General features: G+C 44.9%; 2 protein-coding genes across 2 annotated transcripts; one reads left to right on the top strand and one right to left on the bottom strand.

Annotated features, from left to right (window-relative positions):
- The first annotated feature begins 287 nt into the window (after positions 1 to 287).
- On the top strand, positions 288 to 5,586 carry LOC123129016 (P-loop NTPase domain-containing protein LPA1). The gene is made up of 7 exons (XM_044549150.1): positions 288 to 698; positions 2,297 to 2,586; positions 2,927 to 3,008; positions 3,363 to 3,782; positions 3,904 to 4,641; positions 4,771 to 4,875; positions 5,071 to 5,586. Exons 1-7 carry the CDS (start codon positions 561 to 563, stop codon positions 5,329 to 5,331), a joined length of 2,034 nt encoding a protein of 677 aa, XP_044405085.1. The 5' UTR covers positions 288 to 560; the 3' UTR covers positions 5,332 to 5,586.
- Positions 5,587 to 6,159: 573 nt separating this feature from the next.
- LOC123129015 (pumilio homolog 3) lies at positions 6,160 to 12,049 on the bottom strand. Its single transcript, XM_044549149.1, has 11 exons — positions 11,870 to 12,049; positions 10,711 to 11,420; positions 9,528 to 10,503; positions 8,880 to 9,441; positions 8,657 to 8,798; positions 8,439 to 8,546; positions 8,132 to 8,350; positions 7,935 to 8,045; positions 7,297 to 7,491; positions 6,792 to 6,966; positions 6,160 to 6,631 (listed from the first exon to the last, which is right to left on the bottom strand). The coding sequence occupies exons 2-11, from the start codon at positions 11,338 to 11,340 to the stop codon at positions 6,591 to 6,593; spliced, it is 3,159 nt and encodes a 1,052-aa protein (XP_044405084.1). The 5' UTR covers positions 11,341 to 11,420; positions 11,870 to 12,049; the 3' UTR covers positions 6,160 to 6,590.
- Between the last annotated feature and the right edge of the window lie 13,840 nt (positions 12,050 to 25,889).

Below are 25,889 nucleotides of genomic sequence, written 5' to 3'. Positions count from 1 at the left end.
CGACGACGAGGCGCCTATGGCGACTTCATAAATCACAAGATGATATGCCGGGTCAGTCTTTCGAAGGTACTCATAGGGGCAGGGTGAGCGTATGCGCGTATGTATGAGCGATTGTGTCTCTACTCATGTTCAAAAGTTAGCATTGTCCCTAAATTATAAAAAATATCTTGTGGAGTAGCACTTTTATTATTTGTACATTAATAGCTCTATAAAAAAGGGGTAAAAGAAAATAGAAAAAAAGGAGAGAGGCAGGAGGCAATAAAAGCGGAAGGAGGAGAGGAGAAAAGCAGAGGAGGGAGGCCAAATCCCACAACTTTAGAGAGAGAAAGCGGAGGAGGAAGGCGACGACTCCTCTCGTGCAGAGCGGACAGAGAGAGGGAGGGAGCGCGGCCATGTGGAAGCCATGGGCGCGCGCGGCGTGACGACACCTGCTTGCCTTCTCGGCCCTCCCCACCGCCCCATGCCCGTGCCCGCGCCCATGACCCCGCCGCCGCAATGCGCCTCAAAACCCCATCTTTGACCCGGCGGGCTCCGTGAGGACCCCTGATCCGGGCCCAGCCATGGCGGAGGCGGCGCCGCCCAAGCTGCTCTACATTGCCGTCGCCGACGGCGGCGGCCGGCGGACCTTCCGGTACACGCGCCCCGTCCTGCAGAGCACCCTCCAGCTCATGGGCTGCAAGGCTCGCCACGCCTTCAAGGTCATCCCCCACCCCTTCCTCCTTCCCCCTTCCCTTTTTCCTCTTTGCTGTCTCTATTGCTGTCTGTGATCTTGATCCCTCCCGAACAATGGAGGGCCGCCCGCCTCCGATTGGAGGCCCTCGTGCGACCTGACGGGACACGCTCGCGCTATGCCGCGATTAGATTAGACTGAGGACGGAACTGCCTGCTCCTACTCTGTTTTAGATGCCACATGGCCAGCACATGTGCAGCATGGTGTTCTGGCGCTGCTGCTTGAATTGCTCCTGCCTGGTTCAGACGATGCAGTTAGGCATGCCCAGCATAGTGTTTGACATGGGAAGGTGACAACTGCCTCTGCCTGCTTCTATTATGTTCTAGTAGATGCCATAGATCCTTCATGTTCATTCATGGACAGCACATGCCTAGCAGAGTGCTGAATTGATTGTTCTTTGCTCAAACGGTGTTGTTAGGCATGCGTAACTTAGTGTTTGGCGATGGGGCGATTTTGACATGGGAAGGTGACAACTGCCTCTGCCTGCTTCTATTATGTTCTAGATTCCATAGGTCCTTCATGTTCATGGACAGCACATGCCTAGCAGGGTGTTGAATTGGTTGTTCTTTGTTCGAATGATGTTGTTAGGCATGCCTAGCATAGTGTTTGGCGGTGGGGTGATTTTGACATGGGAAGGTGACAACTGCTCCACCAATCGATGAGCATACCACGTTCTTGGCTCAATCCAATCCAAACTCCCCCGGGCCGGTCCACTTCCGTTGGATTGGACAGGAAACTCTCATATCCTTTTCGCCATCTTTTGGCCAGGGTCATTCTTTGCAACAAAAGATTGGATCTGATTCGGCGTATTTCGGATGCGCAAAACACACCGTTCCTTTCCAAGCTATTCTTCTTGTTGCAGACTGAATTTGTCTTTTGGTGATACTTTGCTTGGGGGTCATTATCAGCACATACTGTCAGGCAACTGTTGCCCCTCTGCTACACCTAGTGTGAATTCCTATTGCTTTCTTTGCTTTATTATGCTCTGATGACAGAGACGGCACCGTGTTATAGTGATATAGACATCTAGGCTTTGCCTTGCCATGATCTTTATGCTCGGGAACTGTAGCTTGACGGGCTACCGTTCTAGTCTGTATCTTGGAACTGACCTGAGCTCCGGTATCAGGTTCTCACTTGACGTAACTTTCTGTACTCTGATTTGGTGTTGGCTATTTGGCATATCTTGTTTTCCTAATCGTCCATTTCGATTAGCTTCCTAAGCAAATATGCATCTTGGAGTTGACCTGAGCTCTGGCATCAGGTTCTCACTTGACGTAATTTCCTTACTCTGATTTGGTCATCACTGTTTGGCGTATCTTGTTTTTCTCATCGTCCATTTCGATGAGCTTCCTAAGCAAATACGCATCTTGGAGTTGACCTGAGCTCTGGTATCAGGTTCTCACTTGACGTAATTTAATTTTCTTACTCTGATTTGGTCATGACTGTTAGGTGTATCTTGTTTTCCTCATCGTCCATTTCGATAAGCTGCAAAAGTAATATGCCGGTCATGTGCTCAACTTTTTTTATTGGTGTGTGGAGTTTAACAGTGTTTTTTGGCACCGTCAGATTAGCAAGAGAGTGTTCAGTGTGATGAGGAATGAATTCTTGGATGTGTCGAGATCGGATAGGGCTATTAAAGATGAAAATGCCCCTAGCCTAGGCATTGGGGAAGATGCTGAGATGCTTAACACAGAAATTCCAGACGCAAGTAGCAGCAGCTTGCCCTTCGAATTGTACAAGACGCAGACAACGATTCTTGTTTCAAGAGAGAGGTTTCTGAATATCGTGTGTGACGCACTCTCTTCTTACAAGTATGTTGGACCAAACCAGAAGGCTGACTTTCTTCTTGCTTGCAGGTAACTTTACCCTATCTTTTTCTTATTGAGTTCATACGAATTACTAGCAATCCAACTAGCATGTTTATTCATCAATTTAATTTACAGCTCCTAGTCGTCTATATCTTCCACAACTGAACAGGATTAGGATAGACATTTATGCTTAGCATGCTTTGTTAAAGTCAAATGATTCCTTTGAAAAAAGCCAAATTATTCTTATGAGCACGGTGCATGCATTATGCTCCAATGAAATATGCATATATTACCCAAGTCATTTCAGGGCACCCATAGGGTAGCTACTCGATGAATTCAACGGCAGCTAATTTTTGCAATTCTGTCTTTTTCCAATTATTCTTATCAGAATTAAGGAGAAAAAGGAATCGGTGACAGTACTCTTGTGTGGGACAAGCGGATGCGGCAAGTCCACCCTATCGTCTCTGTTGGTATGTTAATTTTCTAACCTAAGAGTCAGCCATTTCTGAAAGGTGATAGCTAATACTATATATAACGCCAGTGACACAGTAGTTTGGTACACACAGAAGCATTTAATGATAAGTATCTGCATGTCAAATACTCCCTCCGTCTCATAATGTAAGACGTTTTTTGACACTACACTAGTGTCAAAAAACGTCCTATATTATGGGACGGAGGGAGTACGTACCAATTTAAAGCGCTTTGATACCTTTCCTGCTCTGTTGTGTTTCTTGTTGCTTTTAGAAGATTGCACTGTAAATTAAAGAGATACGTGATGCTGACTCCTTTCTGAATGCTAAATACAGTCTGTTTGTTTTATCCAGGGTAGTAGATTGGGCATGACGACAGTGGTTTCTACTGATTCTATACGCCATATGATGAGAAGCTTTGCAGATGAAAAGCAAAATCCTCTTCTCTATGCGTCAACCTACCATGCAGGAGAATACTTGGACCCTGTTGCAGTTGCTCAGTCAAAGGCTAAGCGCCAGGCAAAGAAGCTCGCAATGGTTTCTAATCCTAACACAAATGAAGGCCAAGATGACACTCCAGATGTTAAATCTCGTCACGGCTCCTCAGTATTACCTCCTAGGACCGAGCTGATTGGCAGCAAACAAATGGCAATAGAAGGGTTCAAGGCGCAAAGCGAGATGGTCATCGACAGCCTGGACAGATTAATTACATCCTGGGAAGAGCAGAAGCAATCTGTTATTGTTGAAGGAGTTCATTTGAGCCTCAATTTTGTGGTGCGTACTAGTCCAGAAGCAACACTGATATTCTATTACAGCTCTTGCGTCGTTTACCTGTTATATATTTTGTTGCACTGATGAATTGACTAAGCTATATTTTATTTTGAATATCTAATAGATGGGGCTAATGAAGAAACATCCTTCCATAATACCATTTATGGTATACATTGCAAATGAGGAGAAGCACATGGAACGGTTTGCTGTGCGCGCAAAGTACATGACACTGGACCCAGCAAAGAACAGATATATCAAGTACATCCGGAACATCAGGGCTATTCAGGAATACCTTTGCAACCGAGCAGACAAGCATCTTGTGCCCAAAATTAACAACACTAATGTTGACCAGAGCGTGGCAGCGATACACGCCACGGTTTTCAGCTGTCTTCGCCGGCGAGAAGTTGGGGAGCAGTTGTATGACCTCAACACAAACACCGTTCCTGTAGTGGATGAGGAATACAGGAACCAGCGTGCAGCTAACTCCTTGGGTTCCAAGGGCATGTTCCAGTTCATTCAAAGGAAGGGGTCTTCGAGGAATCTGATGGCTCTCCTTAACCCTGATGGTTCGGTGACTAAGGCTTGGCATGTAGATTCAGGTGATGGCAATGCTAATGGCAGTACAGGCAGTGGTAGATCAGTAGGGAATCATATGGTTAACCCATCACAAATTGGGAAGGCAGAGTCAGTTAATCTCCAGTTTGGTTCTTTTGGGATTAGCGCGTGGCTGAGTGACACAGGCGGTGGCACCAGCCATACTGGAAGTGTAGATGACCTGAGGGCTGATGGGATCGAGACAAGCGGTAGATACTTCTCCTCATGCTGCAGCTCACCAAAAACGTCAGACTGCGCCTCCAAAGAGGTATGTGTTGTGCATCAACACTAAGATATGTTTGTTATTAATACTGACAGTAATGTGTTAATGTTTTTTTAGTCGATTGCTGATGCTATACATTCCGATCTAACGACTGCTCTGGTGACCTTTCTCCAGCATATGGAGGATTATTCAGTCTATGGTAGTGAAGAGGATGCTGACGACCCACCTGATGCTGAAACTGATGAGGATCTAACTGATGAAGAAAGGGATGCTCATGAGGTAGCTACTACTCCTATGTTATACAGCAATTTTCCCAGTGGGATTTACTTGTATTGTGGTAGCAGCCACTTGATTGCAGTTGCTGCTTCCTAAAACTCTTGCAAATACATTGTGCCTTATACCAACCAGGAATGGCAGTTGAAAGCGTGCCTCATTTCAAAGCTAAATGTTTTCTGCACCAACCATTTCCTCCAGATTGAAGCGGGCTCCGTCGACGAGCACTCCACCAAGTCTGACGAGGAGTACGACGACCTAGCCATGCAGGACGTGATGGGGAACGGCAACTGCTCCGACGACGACGAGCAAGCTGCAGGGTACGGCACCAGGGGCTCACAGCCCATGGAGGAGAGCATCCTTGGAGCAGATGGCGCCGTGGTGGAGGGCAGGTACCACCACAACCTGGACCTCTTCACGATGTCCAAGGACGTCGCCGCCACAAAGATGCCGTGCGCGTGACACGGCCTAACCCGACCAACCCCTGGGGGAAGAAAGACACCACTGCCACGGTTCACTGTCAGCCTTCAGCCGCGGTGCTCTTGGGCACATTCTCCGGTGGTGCTTAGGAGTCTGCACCGGTTACTGTACCCATATGAGCTTATGTTGGTGGTTGTGACTGTTAGAGGATCTCATGCTTGGCTATATATAGGAATCCTGGTTTGTCGAAACTCGAATAATGAAAAGTTGAAATTGCATTCTGAATTTGCGCAAGAATATATTCTGTCAGAAGTCGGTGGACACATACTCCACCCACCAGTTTCGAAATATAAGGCGTATTTTAACTGTGCAAGATCATGCTTTGAACAACAATTCATCTAATCACATTTTAGATCAGTTATGAGTTGTGACACAAATTTATTTTTCTAACCGAGGCAACTGGGTGTAGTTAACATTAAGTTGCCTCACTATCTGTCAGTGCAACAAATTCAGCCAATTCCGCTCTTTCAACGGCTATTATGAGCGTGCAAATGTTCCTGTGATGAAACTAAGAATATTAGTCAAATAATGTGAACTCTCAATGAAAATATTTTATGCATCGTTATGAGGAAATAAGAGGAAAAATATGTCGCAAGTCGAGAGACAGCTTGAAAGAGTAAAATTAGCTGGTGGAGATATCAAACACCACGGAAAAAGATGGAAAAAGATACATCGACCACACATGACAACATAATAAAAACATTGGTACTTCCAGAGCTGCATGCAGACATTTCATAGACAGAACATAATAAAACATTGGTACTTCCAGAGCTGCATGCATTCATTTCATAGACAGGCACTCATTTGATATCTGTGAAACCTCCTTTACAGAGACTGAAACATTTGATTTCTGCGAAACATCAGTAAAATAGGAAATTTTTACAAGAGATGGAAACCTTATACACTGATGAAACCCAAGGCAAAAGGATCTACAGGTGTCCTTGCTTCCCATCATCATCTAACCCTAAATATTTCAGCTAATTTTGCTTCCATGCTTTGCCTTTCTTATATATATATTTATATATGTATCTTACTCGAAGAGGAAAAAACGGTACAAATATACAACTTCTCTCCTTTTGAACAAGTAAAATCTCTTCTCTTTCTCTTTATTCCCAGAGGCCCCCTCCTTTATTTACAATCAAAGGCTTTCGCGAGCTCCGACGACGGCACTGGACAACGACTACTGGTAAGGCTAGCCTCGCTATCTGTCTGTACAGGGGTTATTCTGTCAAACTAACCATTCAATCTCTGCAAGACTGCGACGAGACCCCGATATGCCTTTCTGCAAATGAGAAAAACAAATTAAATCCAAATGGAAAAGGGTTTGCAAAGGCATGCAGATTATGAAGCAATAAGCAAACGCCTCCATGACCATGCATCTTAAAAAGGAAGAAGGATGAATTGCAGTAAGGATGACCAAGAGGGGCTTTGGAATCTGGTACCTCCTGCGGCTATAAGCTTCTCCACCCGGGCAACAATATGTTTCCCGTAGGTGTATCTCTTCAGTGCGTTAAGGTGGACCTTGATACGCGAAAGAATCAGCTCACGGTTGTGGTCGTCGCAAGTCTCCAAAACCTTTTGCACTACATAGTTCGCAAACTGGTCTTTCATCATTGCCTGGAAAGCAGAAGCTAGACGTCAGAAGACTGAAATTGCCCAAAAATACAAGCTTTAGAACAATAAAGACGTGGTATCCACATCTGCGCCTTGAAGCAGCAGATGAGGAAACGGAAAACAGTTTCACACATATAGCATGCTGAACAAATTCTGTTCCTCAAGACATAGACAAAACAAGAAATAGCTTGTGCCAATAATTATACCAAAATTCAGGAGCCACAGCACATAAGAGCTATATTCATGTAGTCAATAAATATCCATTTTATTTCTACACAGAGCAAGTTCTGCAACAAAGAACCAGTATGCTTAAACAGCTGATTGAAAACACACCTGTAATGGCTCATTCTCATCAGTAGTACCAAGCATTTCATTAATTAGAATCTGGCGCTCCTCAGGAGAACCAAAAGACAGACACTTCTCAACAACGTTGGAAGCAAATTTCTGTTGGCTCATCTTCACGATCTGTCCAGCAAGCTGCTTAATTATAGAAGTACGTTCTTCTGGTTTCCCGTGTTGCAAGACATGCTACAAAACAAAGAAACCAAAAGCCCTTTGTGTAAAGTGGGATACATGAAACTTTCAACTAGGTAATCGCTAGTCTATACAGTAATACGAGAAAGTGGTAAACAGAAGGAAAAAAGTACAAGAAAGTGGTAAACAGAAGAAAAAAACTCTCCATATATAATATCATATATCGGCATGATAGATCACACCGAACAAATCAACACACTTTGTGGTACTGGGCAGAAAGTATGAAGAAAACAGTACAAGCACATTCGGTAATTAGAAACTACTTCCAACGAGATATAAAAACTAGAGAAAGAGCATTTACATGATATGCAACTGCCAACTTGATAGAAGAAATCCAACATAAACCATCCCTCCCACTAATTTAATATACTAGGCCTGAGTGAAATTGTCCAAACGACAAATATTTAACAAGTAGGAGTAAATGAATAAGCATCTACCTGGATAACATAATTGCCATACTGGTCTTGTGTCAAAGGAACCACACACTGCATGATCTCCTCCATCATGGCATTTTGCGTGCTTTCATCATCACAGTGCTCCAAGACTCTCTGGTGGTAGTCAATACAGGTAGGTAAATTTAGTAGATTGTGAATGAAACGCATCCATTAAAACCAGATATAGGTTGATATAGCACCTGAATAACACGGCAACCATATGGATGGGTGGAAAGTTCAACCACTTGTCCATAAAAAGCAGAAATGATGAACTGTATCCTTTCTTGAGGGATGCATTCTATGCACTTCTGGATTACATGGTTGCCATTCTGATCACGAACCAATTTCAAGATAATTGTGTTTCCGTCAAGCTCCAAAGCCATTTGTGTTTGTTGCTCCACGCCAACCACTTCTAAAGCCTACAGAAAAATATGATGTCCCTAAGACTGTAAACAGCTGTCCATAACTGATTTGGTAGGAAAAAGTTTAGTTTGTAGCAATACATACCTTCTGAATAACCCGGCAACCATACATTTGTGTACTCAGCGTATATACATGACCCTTGAGTAGGTTTGCCAATTGCTTCTGTTGTGGTTCAGTCCCATACTCGAAGAACTGCCAAGAACAACAAATTAGGCTGAGGTCTTAAAATAATAAGATAACCTCGAAAATCGTTAATAAGTAAATCAATTTGTTCGATACAAATGCATAAGATAGTTGCTCACCTTCTGTATAACATAGTTCCCAAAAACATCAGTCATCAACGTTCGTGCTTGGGGAAGTATTTCTGGAAAAATCATGTTCTTCTCTTCAGTAGAAGCTGTTTCAAGTTTCTGCTGTATAAAGCGACTCCCGTACTGATCCGAGCTGCAGAGGGAGAATCATATTAGTATCCCACATAAAGATAAACACAGCAACTATACTCAGTTTAAATCCAGGAAGTAATACCTGAACTCGACCACATGACCTACAATATCTAGCAGCTCAAAAGATCGGGTCTTATTGGTCTTGAATTCCTCCAGCAGAGTAGACTCATAAGCATTATCTACCAGACCATTCTCTGAACTCCATGATCCCATAGCTCCTCCAGTGGTGCTCCTTGCCATGGATGGAATACGTGTTGTTAGCCTATCCCCTTGCCTGGCATGACCCTGGGGAGATGGGATAAAATGGCTAGATGTTGGACTTGATAAATATGCCATGTCCATGCCATATGCTTGTTCACTGCCATAAAGAGTTGGGCTAAGACCACCAGATTTGCCCATGTATGGCATTCCATACTGTAGCTTCTGCTGAGCAAGTAATGATGCAAGATAAGCCTTTTGATATGCAGCATTATCCATGTGGCCTGAACCAGAAAAGTTACTTCCCCGGAAAGGACTCATGCTTCCAGCTGCACCAAGGGGGGAGTTGGGGTTTGCCTGCAAGTAAGGGGCATAGACTGCATCCATTGGTTGGACCTGATAACCAGTCCCCCTTTGATTTGAAAGAAGGTTGGCATATTCACCATCTGGACAGGAAAACACAAGTCAGGAAACAATGGGAACACACACACACACACACACACACACACACACACAGGGAGAGAGAGAGTACCAGTATTCAGGTGATTATTCAGCATGGACGAGCCAGAACTTCGTGAATTAGCCTTTGCATGTCGTCCAGGTACATCAATGTTTGAGCTATCACCATTCAGGTTTTGGTAGAGATACACAGGTCCAGTCGGGCTCAGCAAAGATCCTTTCTTGTGCCCATTACCATGCTGTGATTGTGTAGGGAACTTGCTGTTGCTTTCAGCTGCCAGTTTACTCATATTTGGATTACTCAAGTTACTGCTACCATTTGGAAAGACTGCATATTCCAGGGCATTTATCGGTTCTTCATCAGCATTATGAACTAAATTATGTGGAGAAAACTGTCTATGCTCCTTCGGAACATTATTAAAGAGCACATCTCTTTGATCGCCACCAAAGTTCTGGTAAATATGATTTTGCACATCACTTTCTAAATTGGCCATGTTGTTCCCCGAGAGGTTTAAACTGGACATAGCAGATAGAGCTGCTGCAGTGTCAGAACCATCATGATTACGAGAAGCAACATTTCTGCCTTCAACCATTTTATCAGCTTTTCCCATCCTAACTCCAACTGGAGGAAGGCAAGGGCTTGGAGCCCTCTGCATCAACTGAGGGTCAGGGGCGGTGCTTCTTGAGATCGAAGAGCCTACTGCAGAAGCAAATGTGTGCGACATTGAAGAACCTAAACTTTGTACCCTGACAAGACTGGGTGAAGCCGTTCCAGACCGAAAGCCATTCATAGATTCTGACCTACTCTGAAGTTGTGCCTTTGATGACTCAGAGGACCTTACTTGATTTGGGCTCTCAAAAGCATTTCGGCTATTAGAGCGTGAAAGATTCTGGCCCTCAAAAGCATTCCGGCTATTAGAGCGTGAAAGATTTGGGCTCTCAAAAGCATTCCGGCTATTAGAGCGTGAAGGATTTGGGCTCTCAAAAGCATTCCGGCTATTAGAGCGTGAAAGATGACCAGCTTTAGAAGCAGGATGGCTAATATTTTCCTGTCATGGAAACCACTGTAAATTAGATAACAAAACAAACCGGGACTTACATGCTAGTACAAAATAGTCTTACAAGTGATGCATTGTAGGAGTAGCCTGTCAGTATAAGTGCAAAGACAATTTAATTCCATTCATATAAAACATGTACTTCTACTTAAGGTTAAAGAATCTATTGCAGAGCAAATGCAATAAGAAAATATTTTCAACCTGCAGGGCATCCGCAAAGCTCTTGCGACGGGAGGCGAGGCCATTGACATCAGACAACCCAATAAGCCCATCAGCGGCTTGCCCAAGCCACTCCGATGATTGCTGACGTGCGAGGCCATTCCTTTCACCTCTGCCCATCCTATCATTCAGGAGATAGTCCACTCCGTTGGCTTCGCGTGCTCCTGGCTGCACCGAGAACAGAGAGCTCCCACCAGTGGCCTCCGAGGGCCGCCTCCTCCAGTCCCCGATGCCCCCGGAGGCAGCCTGGAACCTCTGTGCCACGCGCCAGTCCTCCTTGGACACCATCGGCACCGGCAGCCTCGGGTTGAGGTGCTCGTTGTTGTAGTAGTACTGCAGGTACGCCGGGTGAGACAGAATCTCCTCCTCGGAGAGCATGTCGGCGCCGCCGAGGCCGCTGTTGTCGACGTGGGCCGGGGGCGCGGCAGAGAAGAGCGTGCCGACTGCGGCGCGGGCGCCCTGGACGGTGGGGGGAGCGCTGCCGCTGCGGTACATGCTGAGCTCCTCGGCGGAGGTGCCTCCGCCGCCGCCGTGGTGGTTCTGGTCCATGAGCACCGCCTGCAGGTCGCGCTCGAGGTCCTCGAAGGTGGGGCCCGCCGGAGACGGAGCCATCGCCGCCGCAGCCTTGTTGGTCACCTAGCCGGCCGGCTCTGTTTCCTTCCTTCCTTTCCGCCTTCGTTCCCACACGAAACCTGAAACGAGAAAACATCAGGACGGTGATTAGAACTCCGAATTTCACACCCAGATTAAGGAGGAACGCGCACGAAGCTTGGGGAAGAAGAACTGGATGAACTAGAGAGAAAACGATCAGAAGCAGAGAAGCAGAAGCAGGGCCAAGAAACCAAACACGAGCGACATGGAATCGGCTGAATTCCAAGCTGATTTCGTCAATTTCTCTACCCGGATAGCAGCAAGAGGAACCCCAAGAAAAGAAATCCCACCTTTTAGGGGCGGACCTGCCGAGGGTTCAAGCAACTGAACCCCTAATTTCCTTGGAGAAAAAATCAGCAAACCCACTGGCTACTCCGTCGAAGCAGCGAACAAATCGGCAACGACGGGCGGATTGGGGAGGAAGCAAGAGAAACATCAACAGACTCCGGGAAGAATAATAATCCAAGCAGGTCGAGTTAGGGTTCGTCACCTCCGACGGACGGACGGGGGGAATCAATCGGAGCCCCGGCGGACGGACGGATCCCCGCTCCACGCCAGTCCGGCGGAGCGGCGCGGCGCGGACGAGGAGTGGGGGGGGGGAGGGGCGGCGGCTGCGGGAGGAGAATTCCTGGAGGGTTCGGCGGGCGGGCGGGGGGAGGGGGGAGGAAAGGGGAGGGGGAGCTGGGTGCTGTGTTGGTTTTGTTGGTCGATCTCTTCTCCTCTCCTCTCCTAGACTAGGCTAGGCAAAGGCAAAGGCAAAGGCAAAGCTAGTGGACCGAAGAAGAAAAAACCAGCCTTGGCGGATTTGGTGCGGCTTTCCTCCTCCTGGCTAGGTATACTAGTCCTATGCAATGCAATGCACCCTTTTCTTTCCTCCCCTTTCTCTTTTCTTGTTATGTGCTCTTTCTTTTAGGGGAAAAATATCTTTGAGATGATTGCTAGGCATTTTTTGCAACGACTTGGTGATCAAGAAATACAATCATGGGCGAGAAGCTGAAGATTTAATTTTATTAATAGAACTGTTAAAAAAGAGATCGTACGGAGAAAACTATGATGTGGATATATTGTTGGATTAAAAAGTGCACAGAAAAGAGTACAGGTCGTCCTCCGGTCAAGCACATACGTTACGTCATCGTCTTCGTGACATCAGAATCAACCACACTCCATTCTACGGTTTATTATTTATGTATTCATTCTTCTCATGACCAATATGACTTCTTCTTCTTCTTCTTCTTCTTCTTCTTCTTCTTCTATTACCCAAATGTTGCACGATAGAGTTTTTGTCTATCATAATAATGTCACAATTCGGTCACTCAATTTTCAAATGGTTACAGTTAGGGTTCGTCACCTCCAACAAACGGCATGAATTGATCCAAGGCCGGGTGGGTAGGTGGATCATCGATCCACATAGTCTAGTAGAGCGGTGTGGCCGAGGAGATGGAGCGCGGAGGGGGAGAACGGTGGTGACCACAATGGGGAGGTAGGAGAAATCCTAGATGGTTTGGCGGGTGGAAAGGGTGAGGGAGTTGGGTGATGTGTAGTTTTGCTGGGTGGCCTCTCAAGGGGAGGACCGAGGAAAGCTAGCTAGTGGATCGGAGAAATCATCCTTGACGGCATTGGTGCATGAATGCACCCCTTTCCTTTGTTTTCTTCCTATGTCATTGTTTCATAAACGAAAATTGCGAGATAAATTTTTTTACATGTGCTATCATTGGGGGATTATTTCCTTGGAGGAAGAGCAAGGTTTATCATCTATAGGGATGGCAGTTTTGTCCATGGGTATGGGTACCCGCGGGTACCCTATCCGAAAATATCGGGCATGGATGAGACTTTTTAACACTTCATACCCATAGGTATGGGTATCCATACCCGCAAAAAGCATGGGTAGGATATGAGTATGAAATTATACCCATGGGTAACCCAATAGATACCCAGAAAATAAATAAATAAATTGAACACTATAATATGTGAGTAAATAATTATCTTGAGTTCTTAACTAGCCCGCAGGACCATAGGTCATAGCCGGCCATCGCCCCAGTACTATCTTCTCTGCTTTTCCTTGAAGCAATCAAGAGTCGGGTTATTGAATCCTCGTCGATTCATCCCCAAGCAAGGCTATATATTGTACCCATCGGATGGGTACCTGAATTTAGACCTTTTTCTCATCTTACTTTTGTCATGTCAATGCTATATATTGTACCCACCGGATACCCATTAGGTATAGGATACCCGATGGGTATGTGCATGGGTACCAATTTGCGCCCATGAATAGTGAAGTGGGTGGGTATAGAAAAAAATTGGGTATGGGTTTGGGTAGAAAAGTGGCATACCCGCCCATACCCTACCCATTGCCATCCCTAATCATCTAGTAATGTGATGGTTGAGAAATGCAATTTTGTTATTAAAATAATATCTCTGGGTTCGAAGTTGCCTTTTTAATACCAGAACATGTCTAGAAACTATATGAAGAGCTAATGATCAAGATATTTGGTCATGTTAATAAGAAAAATGAATGTACGCGAAAGAGTACACCTTGTCAATCTAAAAGAATCAAGACAATACATCTTCGTGTATGAGTTTGTATTGTATTTCTTAAAGATTTTTTGGTTTGTTCCAAGATGATGCCAATGAGTACTACTATTACTACTTCTAACTCTTTGAGTTGATATAGGTTTATGCTTTCTTCGAATTTAGGTATTTCCATTTTCGATCTTTTAGCTTCTACTGGTATTGGTGGCTAGATGTAAGTGACTGGGATGGTTGCAATATTTTTCAAAAGTGTTTGCTTTAGCCTTTATCTTTAGGAGCACAATGCTCAGACAATATCTCCTTTTCACGATTCATTTACATGTCTCTAGCCAAGTATCAAATGTCACAAGTTAGTCACATCGTTGTCACATGGTCGAAATAATTATCTTCAAAAGGAGTTTTCTTTCTTTTCTTGAACATAGTATAATCATAAATGATCACACACACGAACATACATTCACTCCTATATACAGTGGCGTAGTCAGGCCCCGGTAACAGGGGCCTTGGTGCGGGGCGTGGCGGCAAGATTGTTCATTGACGTTAGATATAGTGCTGCTACACACTGTATCGCTGAGCTTAGCCCGGGGCGTGGTGCTGCGCTGGCTACGCAATTGCTCCTATGAACGCGTGCACGCACACATCCTATCTCATGAGCACCTTTCAGATACCGAGCCAACACAATATCTTGAGATTGACGAAGTCACCACATGCGCCTTCGTAGTCAAAGTGAACGCCTCCTCCCATTGAAGGAACATCATTGAAAAGTCCAAAAAAAAATCTAGAAAAATACGAGCATCAGTGTCAAGTCTAGGACTTAAACCTGTTGGGTTACGTAGTAATTTCAAAAAAATTCCTACGCACACGCAAGATCATGTGATGCATAGCAACGAGGGGAGAGTATTGTCTACGTACCCAACGCAGACCGACTGCGGAAGCGATGACACGACGTAGAGGAAGTAGTCGTACGTCTTCTCGATCCAACCGATCAAGCACCGAAACTACGGTACCTCCGAGTTCGAGCACACGTTCAGCTCGATGACGATCCCCGGACTCCGATCCAGCAAAGTGTCGGGGAAGAGTTTCGTCAGCACGACGGCGTGGTGACGATCTTGATGAACTACAGCAGCAGGGCTTCGCCTAAACTCCGCTACAGTATTATCGAGGAATATGGTGGCAGGGGGCACCGCACACGGCTAAGGAATTGATCACGTGGATCAACTTGTGTCAACTTGTCTGTTTAGAGGTGCCCCTGCCTCCGTATATAAAGGAGGAGAGGAGGGGAGGCTGGCCGGCCAAGGGGGGGAGGCGCAGGAGAGTCCTACTCCCTCTGGGAGTAGGATTCCCCCTCCAATCCTAGTCCAACTAGGATTCCTCGGAGGGGAAAAGAGGAGGAGGGGGCCGGCCACCTCTCCTAGTCCTAATAGGACTAGGGAAAGGGGGGGGCGCAGCCCAACTAGGGCAGCCCCTTCTCTTTTCCACTAAGGCCCACTATGGCCCAAATAGCTCCCGGGGGGTTCCGGTAACCCTCCCGGTATTCCGGTAAAATCACGATTTCACCCGGAACACTTCCGATATCCAAATATAGGCTTCCAATATATCAATCTTTACATCTCGACCATTTCGAGACTCCTCGTCATGTCCGTGATCACATCCGGGACTCCGAACAACCTTCGGTACATCAAAATGCATAAACTCATAATATAACTGTCATCGTAACCTTAAGCGTGCGGACCCTACGGGTTCGAGAACAATGTAGACATGACCGAGACATGTCTCCGGTCAATAACCAATAGCGGGACCTGGATGCCCATATTGGCTCCTACATATTCTACGAAGATCTTTATCGGTCAGACCGCATAACAACATACGTTGTTCCCTTTGTCATCGGTATGTTACTTGCCCGAGATTCGATCGTCGGTATCCAATACCTAGTTCAATCTCGTTACTGGCAAGTCTCTTTACTCGTTCCGTAATACATCATCTCACAACTAACATATTAGTTGCAATGCTTGCAAGGCTTATGTGATGTGTATTACCGAGAGGGCCCAGAGATACCTCTCCGACAATCGGAGTGACAAATCCTAATCTCGAAATACGCCAACCCAACATCGACCATTGGAGACACCTGTAGTACTCCTTTATAATCACCCAGTTACGTTGTGACGTTTGGTAGTACCCAAAGTGTTCCTCCGGTAAACGGGAGTTGCATAATCTCATAGTCATAGGAACATGTATAAGTCATGAAGAAAGCAATAGCAACATACTAAACGATCGTGTGCTAAGCTAATGGAATGGGTCATGTCAATCAGATCATTCTACTAATGATGTGACCTCGTTAATCAAATAACAACTCATTGTTCATGGTTAGGAAACATAACCATCTTTGATTAACGAGCTAGTCAAGTAGAGGCATACTAGTGACACTTTGTTTGTCTATGTATTCACACATGTATTATGTTTCCGGTTAATACAATTCTAGCATGAATAATAAACATTTATCATGATTATAAGGAAATAAATAATAACTTTATTATTGCCTCTAGGGCATATTTCCTTCAGTCTCCCACTTGCACTAGAGTCAATAATCTAGATTACACTGTAATGATTCTAACACCCATGGAGCTTTGGTGCTGATCATGTTTTGCTCGTGGAAGAGGCTTAGTCAACGGGTCTGCAACATTCAGATCCGTATGTATCTTGCAAATCTCTATGTCTCCCACCTGGACTAGATCCCGGATGGAGTTGAAGCGTCTCTTGATGTGTTTGGTCCTTTTGTGAAATCTGGATTCCTTTGCCAAGGCAATTGCACCAGTATTGTCACAAAAGATTTTCATTGGACCCGATGCACTAGGTATGACACCTAGATCGGATATGAACTCCTTCATCCAGACTCCTTCATTTGCTGCTTCCGAAGCAGCTATGTATTCCGCTTCACATGTAGATCCCGCTACGACGCTTTGTTTAGAACTGCACCAACTGACAGCTCCACCGTTTAATGTAAACACGTATCCGGTTTGCGATTTAGAATCGTCCGGATCAGTGTCAAAGCTTGCATCAACGTAACCTTTTACGATGAGCTCTTTGTCACCTCCATATACGAGAAACATATCCTTAGTCCTTTTCAGGTATTTCAGGATGTTCTTGACCGCTGTCCAGTGATCCACTCCTGGATTACTTTGGTACCTCCCTGCTAAACTTATAGCAAGGCACACATCAGGTCTGGTACACAGCATTGCATACATGATAGAGCCTATGGCTGATGCATAGGGAACATCTTTCATATTCTCTCTATCTTCTGCAGTGGTCGGGCATTGAGTCTTACTCAACTTCACACCTTGTAACACAGGCAAGAACCCTTTCTTTGCTTGATCCATTTTGAACTTCTTCAAAATTTTGTCAAGGTATGTGCTTTGTGAAAGTCCAATTAAGCGTTTTGATCTATCTCTATAGATCTTAATGCCTAATATGTAAGCAGCTTTACCGAGGTCTTTCATTGAAAAACTTTTATTCAAGTATCCCTTTATGCTATCCAGAAATTCTATATCATTTCCAATCAGTAATATGTCATCCACATATAATATCAGAAATGCTACAGAGCTCCCACTCACTTTCTTGTAAATACAGGCTTCTCCAAAAGTCTGTATAAAACCAAATGCTTTGATCACACTATCAAAACGTTTATTCCAACTCCGAGAGGCTTGCACCAGTCCATAAATGGATCGCTGGAGCTTGCACACTTTGTTAGCTCCCTTTGGATCGACAAAACCTTCTGGTTGCATCATATACAACTCTTCTTCCAGAAATCCATTCAGGAATGCAGTTTTGACGTCCATTTGCCAAATTTCATAATCATAAAATGCGGCAATTGCTAACATGATTTGGACGGACTTAAGCATCGCTACGGGTGAGAAGGTCTCATCGTAGTCAATTCCTTGAACTTGCCGAAAACCTTTTGCGACAAGTCGAGCTTTGTAGACAGTAACATTACCATCAGCGTCAGTCTTCTTCTTAAAGATCCATTTATTCTCAATTGCTTGCCGATCATCGGGCAAGTCAACCAAAGTCCATACTTTGTTCTCATACATGGATCCCATCTCAGATTTCATGGCTTCAAGCCACTTTGCGGAATCTGGGCTCACCATCGCTTCTTCATAGTTCGTAGGTTCATCATGATCTAGTAGCATGACCTCCAGAACAGGATTACCGTACCACTCTGGTGCGGATCTTACTCTGGTTGATCTACGAGGTTCAGCAGTATCTTGATCTGAAGTTTCATGATCATTATCATTGGCTTCCTCACTAACTGGTGTAGGTGTCACTGAAACAATTTTCTGTGATGAACTACTTTCCAGTAAGGGAGCAGGTACAGTTACCTCGTCAAGTTCTACTTTCCTCCCACTCACTTCTTTCGAGAGAAACTCCTTCTCTAGAAATGATCCATTCTTAGCAACGAATGTCTTGCCTTCGGATCTGTGCTAGAAGGTGTACCCAACAGTTTCCTTTGGGTATCCTATGAAGACACATTTCTCCGATTTGGGTTCGAGCTTATCAGGTTGAAGCTTTTTCACATAAGCATCGCAGCCCCAAACTTTAAAAAACGACAACTTTGATTTCTTGCCAAACCACAGTTCATAAGGCGTCGTCTCAACGGATTTTGATGGTGCCCTATTTAACGTGAATGCGGCCGTCTCTAAAGCATATCCCCAAAAAGATAGCGGTAAATCAGTAAGAGACATCATAGATCGCACCATATCTAGTAAAGTACGATTACGACGTTCAGACACACCATTACGCTGTGGTGTTCCGGGTGGCGTGAGTTGCGAAACTATTCCACAGTTTTTCAAATGTATACCAAACTCGTAACTCAAATATTCTCCTCCACGATCAGATCGTAGAAACTTTATTTTCTTGTTACGATGATTTTCAACTTCACTCTGAAATTCTTTGAACTTTTCAAATGTTTCAGACTTATGTTTCATTAAGTAGATATACCCATATCTGCTTAAATCATCTGTGAAGGTGAGAAAATAACGATATCCGCCACGAGCCTCAATATTCATCGGGCCACATACATCGGTATGTATGATTTCCAACAAATCTGTTGCTCTCTCCATAGTACCGGAGAACGGTGTTTTAGTCATCTTGCCCATAAGGCACGGTTCGCAAGTACCAAGTGATTCATAATCAAGTGGTTCCAAAAGTCCATCAGCATGGAGTTTCTTCATGCGCTTTATACCGATATGACCTAAACGACAGTGCCACAAATAAGTTGCACTTTCGTTATCAACTCTGCATCTTTTGGCTTCAACATTATGAATATGTGTATTACTACTATCGAGATTCAATAAGAATAGACCACTTTTCAAGGGTGCATGACCATAAAAGATATTACTCATATAAATAGAACAACCATTATTCTCTGATTTAAATGAATAACCGTCTCGCATTAAACAAGATCCAGATATAATGTTCATGCTCAACGCTGGCACCAAATAACAATTATTTAGGTCTAATATTAATCCCGAAGGTAGATGTAGAGGTAGCGTGCCGACTGCGATCACATCGACTTTGGAACCATTTCCCACGCGCATCGTCACCTCGTCCTTTGCCAGTGCCCGCTTATTCTATAGTCCCTGTTTCGAGTTGCAAATATTAGCAACAGAACCAGTATCAAATACCCAGGTGCTACTGCGAGCTCTAGTAAGGTACACATCAATAACATGTATATCACATATACCTTTGTTCACCTTGCCATCCTTCTTATCCGCCAAATACTTGGGGCAGTTCCGCTTCCAGTGACCAGTCTGCTTGCAGTAGAAGCACTCAGTTTCAGGCTTAGGTCCAGACTTGGGTTTCTTCTCTTGAGCAGCAACTTGCTTGCCGTTCTTCTTGAAGTTCCCCTTTTTCTTCCCTTTGCCCTTTTTCTTGAAACTAGTGGTCTTGTTAACCATCAACACTTGATGCTCCTTCTTGATTTCTACCTCCGCAGCTTTCAGCATTGCGAAGAGCTCGGGAATAGTCTTGTTCATCCCTTGCATATTATAGTTCATCACGAAGCTCTTGTAGCTTGGTGGCAGTGATTGGAGAATTCTGTCAATGACGCAATCATCCGGAAGATTAACTCCCAATTGAATCAAGTGATTATTATACCCAGACATTTTGAGTATATGCTCACTAACAGAACTGTTCTCCTCCATCTTGCAGCTATAGAACTTATTGGAGACTTCATATCTCTCAATTCGGGCATTTGCTTGAAATATTAACTTCAACTCCTGGAACATCTCATATGCTCCATGACGTTCAAAACGTCGTTGAAGTCCTGATTCTAAGCCGTAAAGCATGGCACACTGAACTATCGAGTAGTCATCAGCTTTGCTCTGCCAGACGTTCATAACATCTAGTGTTGCTCCAGCAGCAGGCTTGGCACCCAGCGGTGCTTCCAGGACGTAATTTTTCTGTGCAGCAATGAGGATAATCCTCAAGTTACGGACCCAGTCCGTGTAATTGCTACCATCATCTTTCAACTTTGCTTTCTCAAGGAACGCATTAAAATTCAACGGAACAACAGCACGAGCCATCTATCTACAATCAACATAAACAAGCAAGATACTATCAGGTACTAAGTTCATGATAAATTTAAGTTCAATTAATCATATTATTTAAGAACTCCCACTTAGATAGACATCCCTCTAATCCTCTAAGTGATTACGTGATCCAAATCAACTAAACCATGACCGATCATCACGTGAGATGGAGTAGTTTTCAATGGTGAACATCGTTATGTTGATCATATCTACTATATGATTCACGCTCGACCTTTCGGTCTCCGTGTTCCGAGGCCATATCTGCATATGCTAGGCTCGTCAAGTTTAACCTGAGTATTCTGCGTGTGCAAAACTGGCTTGCACCCGTTGTAGATGGACGTAGAGCTTATCACACCCGATCATCACGTGGTGTCTGGGCACGACGAACTTTGGCAACGGTGCATACTCAGGGAGAACACTTCTTGATAATTTAGTGAGAGATCATCTTATAATGCTACCGTCAATCAAAGCAAGATAAGATGCATAAAAAGATAAACATCACATGCAATCAATATAAGTGATATGATATGGTCATCATCATCTTGTGCTTGTGATCTCCATCTCCGAAGCACCTTCATGATCACCATCGTCACCGGCGCGACACCTTGATCTCCATCGTAGCATCGTTGTCGTCTCGCCAATCTTATGCTTCCACGACTATCACTACCGTTTAGTAATAAAGTAAAGCATTACATCGCGATTGCATTGCATACAATAAAGCGACAACCATATGGCTCCTGCCAGTTGCCGATAACTCGGTTACAAAACATGATCATCTCATACAATAAAATTCAGCATCATGCTTTGACCATATCACATCACAACATGCCCTGCAAAAACAAGTTAGACGTCCTCTACTTTGTTGTTGCTTGTTTTACGTGGCTGCTACGGGCTTAAGTAAGAACCAATCTCACCTACGCATCAAAACCACAACGATAGTTTGTCAAATAGACTCCATTTTAACCTTCGCAAGGACCGGGCGTAGCCATACTTGGTTCAACTAAAGTTGGAGAGACAGTCGCCCGCAAGCCATCTCTGTGCAAAGCACGTCGAGGGAACCGGTCTCGCGTAAGCGTACGCGTAAGGTTGGTCTGGGTCGTCTCGTCCAACAATACCGTCGAACCAAAATATGACATGCTGGTAGGCAGTATGACTTGTATCGTCCACAACTCACTTGTGTTCTACTCGTGCAAATAACATCAACATCAATAACCTAGGCTCGGATGCCACTGTTGGGTTACGTAGTAATTTCAAAAAATTTCCTACGCACACGCAAGATCATGTGATGCATAGCAACGAGGGGAGAGTATTGTCTACGTACCCAACGCAGACCGACTGTGGAAGCGATGACACGACGTAGAGGAAGTAGTCGTACGTCTTCTCGATCCAACCGATCAAGCACCGAAACTACGGTACGTCCGAGTTCGAGCACACGTTCAGCTCGATGACGATCCCCGGACTCCGATCCAGCAAAGTGTCGGGGAAGAGTTTCGTCAGCACGACGGCGTGGTGACGATCTTGATGAACTACAGCAGCAGGGCTTCGCCTAAACTCCGCTACAGTATTATCGAGGAATATGGTGGCAGGGGGCACCGCACACGGCTAAGGAATTGATCACGTGGATCAACTTGTGTCAACTTGTCTGTTTAGAGGTGCCCCTGCCTCCGTATATAAAGGAGGAGAGGAGGGGAGGCTGGCCGGCCAAGGGGGGGAGGCGCAGGAGAGTCCTACTCCCTCTGGGAGTAGGATTCCCCCTCCAATCCTAGTCCAACTAGGATTCCTCGGAGGGGAAAAGAGGAGGAGGGGGCCGGCCACCTCTCCTAGTCCTAATAGGACTAGGGAAAGGGGGGGGGGGGGCGCAGCCCAACTAGGGCAGCCCCTTCTCTTTTCCACTAAGGCCCACTATGGCCCAAATAGCTCCCGGGGGGTTCCGGTAACCCTCCCGGTATTCCGGTAAAATCCCGATTTCACCCGGAACACTTCCGATATCCAAATATAGGCTTCCAATATATCAATCTTTACGTCTCGACCATTTCGAGACTCCTCGTCATGTCCGTGATCACATCCGGGACTCCGAACAACCTTTGGTACATCAAAATGCATAAACTCATAATATAACTGTCATCGTAACCTTAAGCGTGCGGACCCTACGGGTTCGAGAACAATGTAGACATGACCGAGACACGTCTCCGGTCAATAACCAATAGCGGGACCTGGATGCCCATATTGGCTCCTACATATTCTACGAAGATCTTTATCGGTCAGACCGCATAACAACATACGTTGTTCCCTTTGTCATCGGTATGTTACTTGCCCGAGATTCGATCGTCGGTATCCAATACCTAGTTCAATCTCGTTACTGGCAAGTCTCTTTACTCGTTCCGTAATACATCATTTCACAACTAACATATTAGTTGTAATGCTTGCAAGGCTTATGTGATGTGTATTACCGAGAGGGCCCAGAGATACCTCTCCGACAATCGGAGTGACAAATCCTAATCTCGAAATACGCCAACCCAACATCGACCATTGGAGACACCTGTAGTACTCCTTTATAATCACCCAGTTACGTTGTGACGTTTGGTAGTACCCAAAGTGTTCCTCCGGTAAACGGGAGTTGCATAATCTCATAGTCATAGGAACATGTATAAGTCATGAAGAAAGCAATAGCAACATACTAAACGATCGGGTGCTAAGCTAATGGAATGGGTCATGTCAATCAGATCATTCTACTAATGATGTGACCTCGTTAATCAAATAACAACTCATTGTTCATGGTTAGGAAACATAACCATCTTTGATTAACGAGCTAGTCAAGTAGAGGCATACTAGTGACACTTTGTTTGTCTATGTATTCACACATGTATTATGTTTCCGGTAAATACAATTCTAGCATGAATAATAAACATTTATCATGATTATAAGGAAATAAATAATAACTTTATTATTGCCTCTAGGGCATATTTCCTTCAAAACCCTAGTGGGATGATTTCACCACAAGGAACCTAACCATCTGAGTTACGCTCAGTTTGCAAGAGGTTATTTTTTCACGAACCTACTTTTGTATAATTAGTTTGGGTTCACTTTAAATGGCTTATTTAGATAAGTTTTTTGAGGAGTCACGGCAGGAGAGTTCCCTACCTGAATATATTGCTCAAAGATGTCAAAAGCCAAGAGTAGTTACCCTCTTAGTATTTGGCTGCTCCAGTTTAGATGGACAATTGGATCGATAACCTGAACAAGTTGATCCCTTTATGAGGGAAAGAAGGCAATATACCGTACAGGTAACAAGGTTAAAGAATATAAGAAGAAATTGACAACCCAAGAGAAGGCACAACCTTCTAGAGGTGCTTGCGCGTCGTTTCCTTCATGGAAGTATTGCTTATGGAGAACCTTTCACATGGTCCTTGTGTTGCCAGGGTATAGTTGGTGCCAGTGGTCTTCGTTGTATATCGTTGATAGTTCTTTTGATCGCTTTAGGGTTTTTTTGTCTCCCTCCGCCAAGGCATAGCTTTGGTCTTCTATGACTTTGCTCTTTGCCACTACATGACACTTCACCATTGTTTGGGCCTAGGGAAAGGCATTGGGGAGTAATAAGTAGATGATGGGTTGCTAGAGTGACAGAAGTTTAAACCCTAGTTTATGAGCTGCTTCATAAGGGGCTGATTTGAATCCATATGTTTCATGCTATGGTTAGGTTTACCTTAATACTTCTTTTGTAGTTGCGGATGCTTGCAATAGGGTTAATCGTGAGTGGGATGCTTGTCCAAGGAAGGACAATACCTAAGCACCGGTCCACCCACATATCAAATTATCAAAGTACCGAACACGAATTATATGAGCGTGATGAAAACTAGCTTGACGATAATTCCTATGTGTCCTCGGGAACGCTTTCCTTTATATAAGAGTTTGTCCAGCCTTGTCCTTTGCTACAAAAAGGATTGGAACATCTTGCCGCACCTTATTTACTTTATTTACTTATTACCCGTTACAAATTACCTTATCACAAAACTATCTGTTACCGATAATTTCAGTACTTGCAGATAATACCTTACTGAAAACTGCTTATCATCTCCTTCTGCTCCTCGTTGGGTTCGACACTCTTACTTATTGAAAGTACTACGATAGATCCCCTACACTTGTGGGTCATCAACCTGCACCGAGCCGATCGGAATGGCACGACCGCGCTACCTGGACGCTCACCGGTGCACGAACGCCATAGCGCTGCGGCCGTTGGGTGCTTCGGAGCACTGCAGGAGGGAGCCACTGCTAGGATGCAACCTAGAGCACCCTTATGAACTTGCACCGAACCGATCATAAATGGCATGATCGTGCTACCTGGACGCTCACCGGCGCATGAACACCACGTTCTTGCGGCCGTTGGGTGCTTCGAAGCGCTGTAGCCTGTAGGAGGGAAACAAAATAGGGGAGATCAAGGGGGCAGAGAGCAGGCACATGCGCATGAAGCGCCCCACTACAGGTCCTTGCAATAGTCGCTATCTCGGCCAACCAACCATAACATAGGACGATGAGACCGCTAAGACGCAACCCAGAGCACTCCTCGCGTGCATGCGCCGAGCCAAGCGCTAATGGCACGGCCGCGCCACCTGGGCACTCACTAGTGCATGAAGCACAACATTGTGGTCGCCAGGTGCTTTCAAGTGCCGCGAGAGGGAAGCAGAATAGAGGAGGCCAATGACGAGCAAATTTTCGGTGGCGGCGGCAAGGGTTGGGGGCGTCCGCACGTGTCGCTCGCACAGGAGCAAACGCACGCACGCACACCCTACATCTATGAGCACCTAAAATAAATCTAGAAAGATACGAGCACCAATGTCAAGTCTAGGACTTGAACTTTGGTTGGTTGGGGATACCACAGTTCTCCTAACCATCCTTCACAGATTGGTCCGCGTTTTACTTTGTGTTGACAAAGCCAAAAACATTGGCTATCAATTGCTTGCCTACCAAACTGCTTTGTCAATCTCTGTAAAGGTTGCAATTGTAGGCAAATTTAAGCATTACCAAATGTTATTTTATTGAGATGGAAGTGTTGCATTTATTCAACGATCTCTGTTAAGTGAGTTTAAAGCATCCATACCACAAAACCCGGAGGGATATGCCATGTTTTGCATAATTCATTCCTGCAACCTTCCTTAGCTTATAATTGAGCGACACCATTGTCAAATATTAACTTGCCAAAATATTGACTAGACAATTTTTGGCTACAAACAAAGCATGCCCTTAGGGCATGTCCAGCGCAGACGCTAGGAGAGAGGCGCCAGGATTTATTTCCTCGTCAAAGGGCAGTTGGGCCCTTGATTCCGGGTGCCAGACTAGGCATCGGTGCAAAAACTGAAAGCGGACACTTGTGTCTTTTCTATGTGGGGTAAAGAGCCCGGT

This window comes from Triticum aestivum, chromosome 6A, assembly GCF_018294505.1.
Source record: "Triticum aestivum cultivar Chinese Spring chromosome 6A, IWGSC CS RefSeq v2.1, whole genome shotgun sequence".
Taxonomy (NCBI): Eukaryota; Viridiplantae; Streptophyta; class Magnoliopsida; order Poales; family Poaceae; genus Triticum; species Triticum aestivum.
The sequence above is the reverse complement of the archived record's forward strand: the minus strand, read 5'-3'. Positions and strand labels throughout refer to the sequence as shown.

Coding starts and splice junctions, on each gene's coding strand:
- LOC123129016 (XM_044549150.1), top strand. CDS start 561: ATGGCGGAGGCGGCGCCGCCCAAGCTGCTCTACATTGCCGTCGCCGAC. Junction 3,009..3,362: donor CCACCCTATCGTCTCTGTTG/GTATGTTAATTT, acceptor TGTTTTATCCAG/GGTAGTAGATTGGGCATGAC. Junction 4,642..4,770: donor CAGACTGCGCCTCCAAAGAG/GTATGTGTTGTG, acceptor ACCTTTCTCCAG/CATATGGAGGATTATTCAGT.
- LOC123129015 (XM_044549149.1), bottom strand. CDS start 11,340: ATGGCTCCGTCTCCGGCGGGCCCCACCTTCGAGGACCTCGAGCGCGAC. Junction 10,504..10,710: donor GCTTTGCGGATGCCCTGCAG/GTTGAAAATATT, acceptor TTTCCATGACAG/GAAAATATTAGCCATCCTGC. Junction 8,799..8,879: donor GGTCATGTGGTCGAGTTCAG/GTATTACTTCCT, acceptor CTCCCTCTGCAG/CTCGGATCAGTACGGGAGTC.